Below are 13760 nucleotides of genomic sequence, written 5' to 3'. Positions count from 1 at the left end.
CTTTCCAGCTGTGGAATCCATTTATGAATATTTTTTTATACCCCAGTCAAATTGACAGTACAGAAAAAACAGCAACAAAGAAATGTCTTGTGAGAAACCAAATGATACCGAGAGATGAAGAAAGGAGGGATATCATAGTACAGCTGTGGTCTAAGTGTGAACAGCTGATAATACAGATACAGTAGCTCCTCGCCGTCTAGGCTGAAGAAATCAGAAACTGTAAGATCCACCATTAAAATGAAAGCGGAGAAGGGAACAATTGTGGCTATGTAAACATACAGTGGAAGTACAGTACTACAGGAGGCCAGTGTGTCTGTGGTTGACATCTCACTTTTTAAATAATGTCTTTTAATGGCTCATGGCTATGTAAGCCAATATCCTGATGGTCACAATCCACACAGAAACTTCTTCTCAATATAGCACATTTTTTGTCTGGGTAGATGTAGTCGTGCACCTGGGCCGTGGGTCATTCACTTACAGGCTGACTTGCCACAGACTGACTGCAGCTATATACAACACATGCCCCAGACAGAGTGGCTAGACAAAGACATGGACTCAGCGGAGTCGTGTCTGGATTCAAAAACAGTGTTCACTCCTGCAGTGACAGATGGGATAGGAGGCAATGGCAGACACACACCTCACATAAAGACAAGAGCTGCCATCTTTGACCAGAAGGCACTGACTTCTTGACCTTTAGAGCTAGTTAGAATCTCTACAATGTATTTGTGAAAATAATTATTAGCTACTATTGCTCATACCGAAAACCCATAACTTTCAGTATTAAAGTTTGTAACCCACGGCCTTTGTGTTACGAAAATGAATAATGCATCAAATCATGCATCTGTTTGACACATTTGCTATTACATTTCTAAGAAAATTGACTTTTTCACCTAGCAAACTAAAAAATTAGAGAATTTTTTTTTTTATAGAAGCTTTTTTCACTTGGGCCTGTTTTGCCAACACATTAACAACAAATCTGAACTAGGGCTACATGATTAACTAGGTAAAGTCAAAATAGCAATATGGCTTAGTGCACAACATGCGCCAACCATCTTCCCAAACTTACTATGAGAAACATTCATAAACCTACTGTGGTCAATAAAAGAGAAGCTTTAATTGTTCCCTGTGTTTTTTTGCCAACATAAAATCATGAAAATTAAATAATTGTAATTGTAATAATTTAATAAAATTAATAAATATTAGTATTGTACTTTTACTGTTGCACTGTAAAACATATTTTGACTAATATTTATTTTATTTATTTTAATTATTATTAGTAGTATAATAGTGTATTATTTGTCATATTGATATATAATCACAATATGTTTTGCCAAACTGTTCAACCCTACAAATAAGCACAGCAAACCTGATCACAATCACAGTTTTTACAAACAGTCAATTCATATTTTTGTCCAGCCAAATTGTGTGGCCCTACTCTGAAGTTCTTTAGCAACTGCATAGCAATGATCTGGAAACCAGTCCGATCACATGATCATTGTGGTGGCATATTTTGCACTGTCGAAGAAAGCACATTTTTGTGAGAAAATGATTTTATTTCGAATTATTTCTGTCAAAACTATCGCAAACATTTTTAGGTTTAAAAATCAGTCCAGGTTTTAGGTTGCATATGACTAAAGACTAATAAACTGACCTGTAGACCATAGGAAATTTTAACATTCGCCTGTCTAAAGCTCATTCTCATCTATCCATCTTCAGCAAATATTTCTCTTTTAGACGCAGAGAGGCCATCGAGATTCCCCACACCCATCCCTAAAATGCCGATCTCACCTATCAGACAAAAGAGCAGAAGGAGGCCCTCAGGACAGTTATAATATCCAAGTTAACCCTCTCTTCTTTATTTCCATCTCACAGTCATCCAGGACCGCCTGCAGGTGTTGTGGCAAGCAAACAGTCAATTCTTGTTCTGCGTCAACTATAATCGTCCTTTCCCACTAATCTGAAATGAATATCCCTCAGTCTGATAAAAGTTTTGTTAAAACACAGCCAGGGCAAAAGAAAGGAATCATGAGAGAGCATTGTGAGTGGGATAAGATCTAGAAGCCTTGTCTTTGTGGACATAGAGGTGATTGACAGGTATGACAGCCAAAGGCAAAAGCACATCATATAAAGCCCAGTAAAGTCAATACACTGTATTCCCCTCATAAGGTTACATCAGAGTGGTCTGTGTATCAATATCAAGTATAGACATGCGTTTGTCTGGAAATATGACACTGGGCATCAGTTGAAGGACACAAACCAGACATGTTTCATATAACCCATATTTTACATATGTGAAATATTTTTGCAGAAACTAAATCTTTCATCTACTCGTTTTCTTAATGTGAGTGTTTTGGTACTCATCACAATTAAATCAATGATGTATGAGGCCTGAATCACACTGTGTGGAGGTTGCGGCATGATCTCATCTCTGTGGTACATGATACTCCAGTCTTCCCACAGCCCTTCATTCACTTATTAACTGTATATTTACTTCTTTTTGTAATTTAACGACACACCATCATGACATATCAACTCTCAAAGAAAGGCCTATAAGTCCAATTATGAAAAGTGTCCTCCTTCCAACCCGTCACTGTATTTCACCTCCTGCCATCATGTTAACACCAACGTCTCTCCATGCCATGTGCACTTTAAGACATCCTGCCACCGTCTGAAGATTTTGGAAAACCTGCTCTCTCAAACAGATGTGTGTGCAAAAACAAACAAAAAAGCTTTCACTTGTGTTCATTAAAATGAGTTAAACTATGCCACTCACACAAATCAGAGTACATCACAACAGGACACACTCCAGCTGATCTCACGCCATCCCTTCAACCAACATTTCACACTGAGCCCGAGGTTCCCAGCCAATGGCCAGAGCATCAGAAATGTTGTCGCACTGTGGGAAGACTGAGGTCAGACTAGCAGCAGAGGCCAAGCTAAACCTGCCACAGACTCTTTCTCTACACTCTAAGGGGTTCTAAACTCTAGCCCTCGAGGTTCCCTTTCCTGCAGAGTTTAGCTCCAACCCTAATCAACCACACCTGAACAAGCAAAGGGACATTACCCTGCTCATATTTTTTAAGGAAGCATAGGATGTAGTTCAGGATGTGGTTGGCTTTGATATTTCGTTATAGTGCATTTTTATTAGTGCAATTGCATGAATCCATTCCATCTCTTCCATGCTCCATTCCAGATTTTGATTGTGTCGTTTCAACTGAATTTAGCAATGTGCTAAAAAAAAAAGCAATGGCCGTATCTTGGCAGATTTTATAACACCCCATCTCAAACGTCCCAATTTAACCCCTACTTAGAGTGAATCTCATGACATCCTTAATGTAGCATATAGACCAATAATTGGCTGCCATGCTGTCAAAGAACCAATTCCTTGCTGAGAATCAACCTATAGGAAAGTTTCCAACCAGTCATTCACTTTATGGTTAACCTGAGCCAAGCAGATTTGTAATGTTTATTTGCTTCCAATTACAGACTAATCAAAAGCACATTTTCTTCAGTGAGTGACAATACGATTTCAGCAGTCTAAATTGGTCAGCTAAGCAAAAACAGAGAATAACTCTTTCTTACAGCCTGACAGAATGAAAGTTTTCCTTTGTATATCTTGCTCATGTCTACAGTCGGTTAAATAATATAACTAAACTGAATTAAGCTGGATGTCTCACTTCAAAAAAATCTTACCAACTCCAAAATTTTAAATGGTAGTACTGTATATACACTATTGGCAAATTGGCATTTTTTTCCTGTCTTAGGTATGAACCTCACAAAATGAAAAACTGAATAAAAAGGCAATTTTTCTTGTCAAGTAGATTTATCCTGTTTTAAGAGGTGTAGATTTTTATATTTACTCCACCCTTTTCACCCAGAATGAAAATATCCCACTCTTAAATAAAGAAAGGTTTATGTGCTGAGGTCTCTGTGGGCCAGTTATTCTAATATTTTCAAACCAAATGAATGGGGGCAATAGATAAACATTGAGCTGGATCTGAATCCCAGACATCCCCATCTATGCAACTGTTCAATGAGCCTCTGTATATGCGAGTGTGTGTGAGTGTGTGAACATGTCTGCTTGTTGTATATATTCTTGCATATGACGGTGGCTGCATCCGAAAACTTAGGCAGCTGTTTTGCTGTCTTGTGCCATATGAGGCAATGATTTTGCAGGTGGCGTCTCTGTTTGCACACACAAGTATGTGTGTGAACACGCACACAGGTACAGTTTGTGTGCGCTAGTGTTCACAGGGCTGCTAAGCGTTTCAATAGGACCTCCAAACAGTGACTCTCCTTTACAAAAGCCACTTGACGTGGACCCAGCCTGGTTCAGGAAGCTCAACCCCCCACCTGACCCATAGCAAGCCAGCCGTTTGAACACTGAACCTTCTCATTCACCTCCCTCTGTATACATCCACTGATTCCTCGCCCACCACAAATAACCTTTAATGATATCATAATGTGTTACACTTCACTGTCATCTGCATATAATGAGGGAACAATTATTAGTCATTTTTTAATTTTAGCAGTTATAAACGCTAGCAACAGACCGCAGGCATCGCTGAGCTAACAAGGGCTCTGTGTGTTTTCCAGAATAAACTAGTGTTTCCTCCCATTAACAGGAACCAGAGAGTAGACTCACAGTGTTGGGCATCCACTACAGTACTATTACAGTTTCCTACAACAACCAGACTGAAAAAAACATTTACTGCTTCCCATGTACCTCACTGGAGTTTCACTGGACCTTAATAGAAATATTGGAAAATTTTTGTAAATCCTTGCACTATTGAATAATGAACAGATCACAGTGGAGGGTGGGTCTCCATCCAATCCAAACAACTGTGGCAGTCCTCTGTTTTGTTAAACCCAAACAAGTTCATTGAAGTTCATTGCTCATTCACAGTTTTTTCCTCCTTTGTTATCCCTGTCACTCTGGCTGCAGAGAGTTTAATGGATTTTTCTTCTCTTCTACCTTGTGTCAGTGATATTAGGCCGTGTGCACACACTGCATGATTGCAAAACCGCGTAATTGTGGGATTATGAGAGACTTACCTGTTTGCAACAAGCCTGCTCCGCTATCACTAACCCCGAAGTGTTTCTTTATGTCAAGGAGGACACCTGGGAAGAAGAGACAGAGCGATATTAGAATTTGTGCTCTGACGTAAATTTTGTCCCTTAAGCACAACAGTTTGAATTAAGACTATTTGAGTCTCTTTCTGAAGAAATAATTACCAAATGAACTTTCAGACATCTTGTGTACAAAGCGTTTTAAAGAATTTAAAATATTGACAATATTTCTTATTACATTTCTTAGTGATCCTCAATAACAGAACAAGTATAGGCTTATGGTGGGTCCTACGGATGAACACACACTTCTAGTCTGGGCTGAAGTCAGCGTGCTTTTAATTGACTTTCTTAATAAATGTTACGTATTGTACATGATTTACTGGTGCACATTATTAACTGTAAATTTAATCTTTCATCAAAAATAGTAGTGCATTGATATTAAAATTCGGGCCATAATGATAAACTGCTAATTTTTTCCATGTTAATTTCTTCCCTATTTTTGATAAATGAAGAATAAAATCTTAAAAACAAATAATAACTTTATAATCATTATTAAAAAAACAGCTACAAGTAAATTTAGGAATCTAAACATTATAATGTGGTATGCAAACTATGGATATTAATTTTGAGATTTGACAAAAAATATATATTCAAAAGTATGTTATAATTTTTTTTTTTAATAATTCATTTATAAGTAACAAATTAATATAATTGAATAAAATATTTATAAATTAAAATGCATTGAAAAACTCTAACATATTATAACAAAACACAACAAATTAAATATAAATAAATTATGCTTGAATATAAAATGTAAATGTCTTGTTGTGTTGAAGCATAACAAAGGTATTTGTATGTCCTCAAAACAAAAAAGGAAAGAGAAAGAAACGCACTTTTAATGTACCTTAAGCTGCAGACAGTAAGGAAAGACACTGGCTGCGCTGGAATGCGAGCAGGTGGCGTGACTTGTGTGACAGGAATGTTGCATTTGTCACTGAGCGGACATGCCTGCACCTGCCAAAGTGCTTCTTCTCAGTACGTCTTTGCTACAACGTGCCAGTGACAAGTCAAAACGGGTGGCGATGAGAAACCATGAGCCGATCGAGGCGAAACTCAAAGATGACTAAAGCCACTGCCACAATAGAAACAAATGGCTATTTTTATTTCTCACAGCCACTCCTGTGGTATGTGTCTGTGTTTGTACGAGACCTTAAAAAGCATGACGTAATTAGCCAAGCAGCGCTGAGGAGTTAATTAAGAGATGGTTCTGTTGCATTAGGTGTGTGATCTGGGTGCATGACGCCTGCAAAGCTGATGTCTTTCTCTCTGCCTTTATTCGTACAAGACCTTTCAATGATTTAGAGAGATGTAACATCAGAGATAAATGTCAAGCATGCTGGATCTCTATCGCTCTTGTCTAATTTCATTGGCTGTCAATCTCAGACCCTGTTTACAGCCTCTCCTGCATTTTTGTAGTGTTTGAATGCTTTGTGCTTTTCACAAATAGAAGATTAAAGCATTGGTCTGAGAAGAGTTAGACAGTTAAAGAGCTCCAGAGGCTTAAATTCTCACTTTAAAGTGATCAGAAAGAAGGAATGTGAAGATGAGAGACTGATGATTTAAAGGCAGCAATACGAAAGCTTCAATTACACAAAAAAGAGAGTAATGACCTGATCAAGAGCTCTTCAGACTCCTGGCCAAAACACACACAACTACAGTAAAGCAATAAACCATAGAGCAACATGATGTGGTCAGATGATAACTGATGACTATTGAATTTATTAAAATTAGACATTTAGATCATCTTTGATATCATGTTAACATTAATTCATAAAAATACAACTGTTCATTGTTAGTTCATGTCAAATCAATTCCATTTTAAATAATATTAACAGATAATAAAGTGTAAGTAATTGTTGAAATTAACTAAGATGAATAAATGATTTAGAAGTATTTTTTATTGTTCCTTCACCTAACCTATGTAGTTAACTAAAGTTAACAAATGGAACCTTAATGTAAATTGCTACCAAAAAAAAAAAAGACTATTAATTTTAATAACATTGTTAAATGTATTTTCATGAACCACTGGTGGTGTATGGGTTTATAAAACAAGCTAATAATTCATTAAATAATATTATAATTAAGTAATTTAAATTAAAAAAAGCAATCAAAGTACTTATTAAAAAACTATATATTTAATTGTTCAGTTGCATGTTAGTATGTGGATAAACTATTCAAATCTTAAGTTAAAACCCAAGGGAGAACTTCAAGTAAAATATTTGAGGTCAAGAAGTTTGTCTGACAGAAAAGATTGGGAATCCCTTTTCAATCCCTTGTAGTACCTGATTAATTTTTATTATCAGTTCCTAGTGAAATGTCTTGATTTGGATATATGGGGGTGTTGGCTTTCTGCAATCCTTCTCTAGGCTCAGGAGTGTCTGGTCCCGCCCTCTTTTCATCAGTCTAAACTGAGGCAGTGTACTAATTACCTTGGTCACACTCCTCCATGGCCCCCATCCCTCAATCCCTCCATCTCTCCCTCTCCTCCCACTGGGAGGGGGATCCCTGTGCCAGATGGTGCTGCGTTTCTCTTCTTTCAACCGAGACTGCACCTGCTCACCCTCAAGCCTGCCAAAGACAGAACCTCAACCACCACGCTCTTCCCACCAAAACTCCCACAGGCACATCCGAAGTGAACCATGAAACAATATGATTTAGTATGTCCTTATTTAACATGATAAATTAAGAACTTTTAACTGGAAGAGACTGGTACTAGTAGGTCAGTGTGTGCACAGTGCAACACCAGACCATGACAGCAACTGTCATATTAGTGAATTATGTTCTGTGTTTGGCAGACAATATTGTCCGTATGTGATTTGCCCTAAATTTTTCTCTCTATCTTCTCTTCTGCCTCTCTGATAAAGATACACTGTTTAGGGAAAACATGGCAACACCTTGAAACTTTTCAGAGAGAGCTGTCATGAAGCATCTGAGGTGCAGCCTCTCTGTCTACATGTTGCATCATACTGTAAAATTGTAGGCAATGTGGGCGATGCCACACAAGGTGATGCAAATGCCCCAAATGGCACCAGTAGAATCATCGACCTTCTAGTGTCCGCCTCGATGCCGCCAACCCTGAGATGTTGCCATAGTAACATGGCACAGGGACACACAGACACACACACACACACACAGGAGGAAAAGGCCAACTGGCGATTGGTCAAGTCAGCCTGATGAGGGTGGAAGAAGGAACTCTGCAATAATAAAGATATTCTTGCTTAGCAAAAACTTTATCGGATTCCTACATGGAAAAGATCAATCAGGTTTGGTTGATGCAGTCACCTGCTTTGCACTTTGTTGGAGCTTATTTTAGAGAATGAAGAAACCACAACAGATACTAAGAGGCAAAAGAATGCAGTCCTGCCTGTTGTGACTGATCTGTTGCATACAAAACACATCACTGAATGACTATGAAAACCAACAGCCATTGAACAGAGTATAAAATTACAGCATAACTCTGCATAAGTTTGGTTGATATATAATCAGTTTTATAAATGGAGAAATCTGCTCAGATGCCTTAAAATAAACTTGTTTTACCTGAAAACTGATAAATGCACTTGGAGGAAATGGAAGAAGTTTTGGAAAATGTTTTATGTTTGTTCTGGATATACTTTGGGGACAAATGTGTTATGACAACATACAATATTACAGTTTTTCTCGATTGGTTTGGCTCATTTCTTGATCATTGGTTTGATATTTTGAGATGACATTCTCAAAATAACATGGACAAATCTCCAAACCACCTTGCAATTGTTCGCCACAGAATGTCATTTTTCATTGGTTTTATCAAATTATAACTGCTTTAGTACATGTCTCAAGTGACTCTGTGCTTTTTTTCAAATGATTATGTACAAGTAGCTACAGTTAGCACAATGAGCCCACATTTAGCACATTTTCCAAATAAATAGATCTTGCTGATCTAAACTGATTAGTTGATTTTTCAGTGAAATGGTTACTCTCTCCAAAACATATCAGCATGGTTTCATTGTGTAAGTCATCATATGCACAATTGTCTGTTCAACTGTCAAAATTAGTCAAAGATATAATACCATGAAAGAATTTCTTGGAACATTTGATAAATTTATGACAGTACTTGACAATCAATCAGCTTGGAGGTGGAGGGTGTATGAGCATCAGGCTCAAGACCAGAGGGCCCAGCTGCATGCAATGGATGCTGCATGTGAGGACATCACAGGGGATCAATGTAGGGGATGGTTGAGACATTCACGCCGTTTCTTCCCTCGCTGCATCGCAAGAGAAAATATCCGTTGCGATGTGGATGAGAATTTATGGCCTAACAGAGAGCAGCGCGTCGATGGCCAGGAGGATGAGGATGGTGGCCAGGAAAGAGAGGGTGACAATGGCGACCACTGAAAATATTACTGTACTATAGTTCTGAAACTTTATTTACAGTATGGTAGGCTAGAGTTTTTTTTGTTTTTTGTTTGTGTTTATAACTGTTCACATTTACAGAATCCTGTATATGTTTTCTTTTCACAGTATGTTCTCTAATGTTAACATTTCTTTGTACGAATAAAAATGTTTACAGTTTCCTTGAGTATGAGTGGTTTATTGGAGGCTGATTTTACTGTAAAATCTTTTAGTTTTATTCATAGTGGTATTCTGTTGCTAGACCTGTGCCTCAGTGACAAAACGTCTAAGCATTTTGACTTGCAGTGCTTAAACAATGCCAAAGGTATAATGCATTTTGGGGGCATTGACTATTCATATGAGAAGGATATTTAGTTTTGACACATGGATAAACTGTTTTGGGAGAGATATGAGCTTTTGCAGGGGATCCATGGTGTTGTGCTAAACCATCCAGGTTATTTTGACAAAAGCACTAAATGAATGCACATGTGCCAAGGCAATTGAGAAGGATCTGTGCTATTTTGACTGTACTGACCTTTTATATGGGAAAGGAATCTGCTTTTGAAGCATGGAAGAAGAGTTTGGGGAAAGATATTTGATTTTGCTAGTGAGCTATAATGTTGAGTAGAACTGTAAGACTGTTTGGCCAAATGACCTTATGGTTTTGAGAATGTCATCTCGGTTTCAAGAAATGAGCCAAACCAATCGAGAAAAACTGTAATGAAGTGATAGATTCGTAATAAAATCAATCAAACCCACTAATTTAGATTCAAATAAACATTTGCTTACAAATCACACAGTAAAACTGCAATGCAAACGGATTGTGGTGTGAGAAAGAGCACCTTTTGTTTTTGGTTGATATATAATCAGTTTTCTAAATGAAGAAATCTGCCTGGATTATATAAAATAAATAAATAAAATAAATAAAATAAACCTGTTTTACCTGATAACAGAGAAATGCATTTGGAGGAAATGGAAAATATTTTATGTTTGTTTTGGATATACTTTGGGGACAAATTTGTAATGAAAACAGATAGATAGATAGATAGATAGATAGATAGATAGATAGATAGATAGATAGATAGATAGATAGATAGATAGATAGATAGATAGATAGATAGATAGATAGATAGATAGATAGATAGATAGATAGATAGATAGATAGATAGATAGATAGATAGATAGATTATACTGTAGGAAAGATACTGTATGATGTCATTTAACCCTAGCTTAACAAATAATTAATGCAAAAAGCCTCTACTGTTCATTTTGCAAATTCCATACAATATTAATGAAGTCATAGATTAGTAATAAAATAAATCAAACTCACTCATTTAGATTCAAATAAGCTTGTTACAAATCACACAGTAAAACTGCAATGCAATCTGAAAAACTGGTTGTGGTGTGAGAAAGAGCACCTTTTGTTTTCTAGCACACTAGTTTCATTATCCTAAATGCTAATGAGACATTGACCCATTCATGTGGGTCTCGATCTTATCAGCTGATTGGTGCAGTTTAATGTCGATATGCTAATATTGAGGCTACTGCGTAAAATGCAGTGCATACGAATGATGCTGTTTAATATAATGCTTTCACTATAGTGCGGTCCTCAGGAGATCCATAGGACATTGACCAGTGGACTGACCAATAGCATGTTTGAAAAAGCTCAGAGAGTAAGGATGAGCAAATCCGTTCTGTTAATGTGTCTAGCACTATTTCAAATCTCAGGGGAGTTCACTGGAGTGAAGCTGTTTAATGGATCCTGGAAGCTAGAGGAGCAGCCCTCCTGCATTTGATTTGCATGTGACGGTGTGATACTATCTAAGACATACATTGTTTGGACCCATATTTGTCTGATCTGATAACGTGAAGTCAGGCTGTGAGTTTAAGTGCTTGTTTGGGTCGAGTGTTTTCTTAAAGAGTATGAGCTCATCCATGCCAAGAAAGGCAAAGAGGTTTGAATTGTGCTATACTAACCCAGTCTGAGGTGAACTGGCTATATGTCAAAATGTTTTGGAGTGTGTGAGAAACCGTCCACAATAAAACAATCCATTCACTTAAATAAGAAGTGGTTCACCGGCTGAAATACCAATACGGTCAAATCCTGAAACGCAAACATCCCCTATTCAACTGTAAGGAAGCATGAACAATGGCAGACATTTTTCTTATAATCCAGACACAAAAGCTCATAAAGTGGAAATACAGCATTAATGCATACAACACCCTGTGCTTATTTTTATAAACACACAGACACGTCACAGTATAGACCCAGAGGACTGTCTGGTCGTCTGGGGAGAGAGAACGAAAAACTAGGATCATTGAGTGATAGGACAGACCTAATTCTGCAATCCCCAAAAGAGAGATGATAGACCTGAGCAACCCCCACTGCTATTTCAGGATTGGGAAAAGTAGGTTAGGATAAAGGCAGAGCAATACAGGCTGGTCGCCCTCTATACTGTAACTGAGAAGATGAGGAGAGGTGAGGTGAGAGGAAAGGCAACTGGGAGAAAAGCAAAGCTTGATATAGGCAGAACTCGGTGAGGGGATTTTACAGGGAATTTATAGCGTCTGCTGTAGTGCTGTTTATTTGCATGCTTCACCACTACAATCCAAAAGTCTAAAATAGCTTTGTTATAATGCATTCCTCCATTACTTGCTCATCATTCGATAAATAACTGGTGATATGGTACCTACAACATAAATATACACAAATACCTTTTAAATGAAATTCAGTTTAGTACAAAGTTAACTGTACCAGATACATAGGGCCCTATTTTAATGATCTAAGTGCATGGTCTAAAGCGTACAGTGCAGGTGCATTCAGGGCGTGTTCGAATCCACTTTTGCCAGTTTAATGACAGGAAAACAGTCGGAGCGTCCAGGCGCATGGTCTTAATGGTTGTCCCTATTCTCTTAATGAGTAATGGGTGTTTTTTTGGACGTAACGTGGAATAAACCAATCAGAGTCTCATATCCCATCCCCTTTAAAAGCCAGCTGTGCTCACGCAATGGCAGATTCTCTATTTACATGGTGGAATGTAATTTTTAAAAAGTTTGTGTAATAAGCAAAGTGTACATGCATTGTGCACACGCCTATAGGCCCATATTATTAACATGCTCTTTAAATAACAAAGATAAAATATTGCGCCAGACTTTAGACCAGGTTTGAGTTGGTCTATGGCGCAGTCTATTTTCAGTTCCTCAAAATAGCAGCGCGCCAACAATGTGCCTGAACACACCTCTTTTTTCAGACAAGAACGCCCATGGGTGCACAAATGGGTGCAAATGCAATTGCTATTTAAACAACGCGGCGCAGGATGGGAAAATGAGGACTGCGTCAGGCTGAAACTAGCAAAAACACTTGCGCCTTGCGCCAGGTCTATGATAGGGCCCATAGTGAGGTTTAGTAAATACTGTGCAATCTATTAAGACAGACATAAATGTATGCACTCCTTTGGCTAAAACACTAAAGCATGGCACTTGCAACGTCAAGGTCACAGGTTTGAGGGAATCCATGACTGATAAAATGTATAAATTAAATGCAGTGTAAGTCAAATCCACAATGCATGTAAATTTACATTACATTTAGTATCTGACATTTAGTATCTAGTTAAACTAGACCACATAATGATTAGTAAATAAGCTTTGCACTGTAGTGCTGCATGTAATCAAATACATTTCAAATAAATTGCACCAGCTGATCATGCTATTTGCATATGCTTTGTGTCTTGTTTTAGCACCCTATTAATTTTTAGAAACAATTGCAAATAATTAAATTCAGCACTACGCTAATTTAAAACCTGTTTAAACTGGATCGCAAGTGGTTGGTAAGCAAGTCGCAAGGTTTTACACTACTGAATGCAGAAGTGGCAACTGTTGTTTTAGCATCCGATACTAACTAAAGAGGCAACATGAATTATACATTTCAATGCACAGTGCATATCATCAGCCATCATTTGATCACTAATTGATGAATTACTGTAGCCATGGTCAATAGCAATGTACATAAACATCTTTTTTAAATTAAATTCAGTTTAGTGCAATATGAGGAAAAAAGCTTAATCTATTCAGTAACTAGTTTACATACAAAAAGAGCCATATTTGTGCTGAAAAAAAAGGTAGAACTTGGTTTAACTGGAATGCAGATTGTTAGTAAATGATATGCAGGGTTCTGTTCTGCAGTACTGCATTCAAATGTGGCACAACTGTTTCAAATTTGCCCATGTGTGTGTGTGTGGTAGGTCAAACTGCAGTACAAA

General features: G+C 37.5%; 1 protein-coding gene across 1 annotated transcript in view; it reads right to left on the bottom strand.

Annotated features, from left to right (window-relative positions):
* LOC132139689 (sphingosine-1-phosphate transporter SPNS2-like) overlaps nt 1-13760 on the bottom strand; it is a 70854-nt gene that overhangs the window by 43345 nt on the left and 13749 nt on the right. The window contains exon 2 of the mRNA XM_059548236.1: nt 5056-5121. Coding sequence (XP_059404219.1) covers nt 5056-5121 — 66 coding nt within the window. The remainder of the gene's footprint in view (nt 1-5055; nt 5122-13760) is intronic.

Source organism: Carassius carassius, chromosome 4, assembly GCF_963082965.1.
Source record: "Carassius carassius chromosome 4, fCarCar2.1, whole genome shotgun sequence".
Taxonomy (NCBI): domain Eukaryota; kingdom Metazoa; phylum Chordata; class Actinopteri; order Cypriniformes; family Cyprinidae; genus Carassius; species Carassius carassius.
This window is presented reverse-complemented; position numbering and strand designations above follow the sequence as displayed.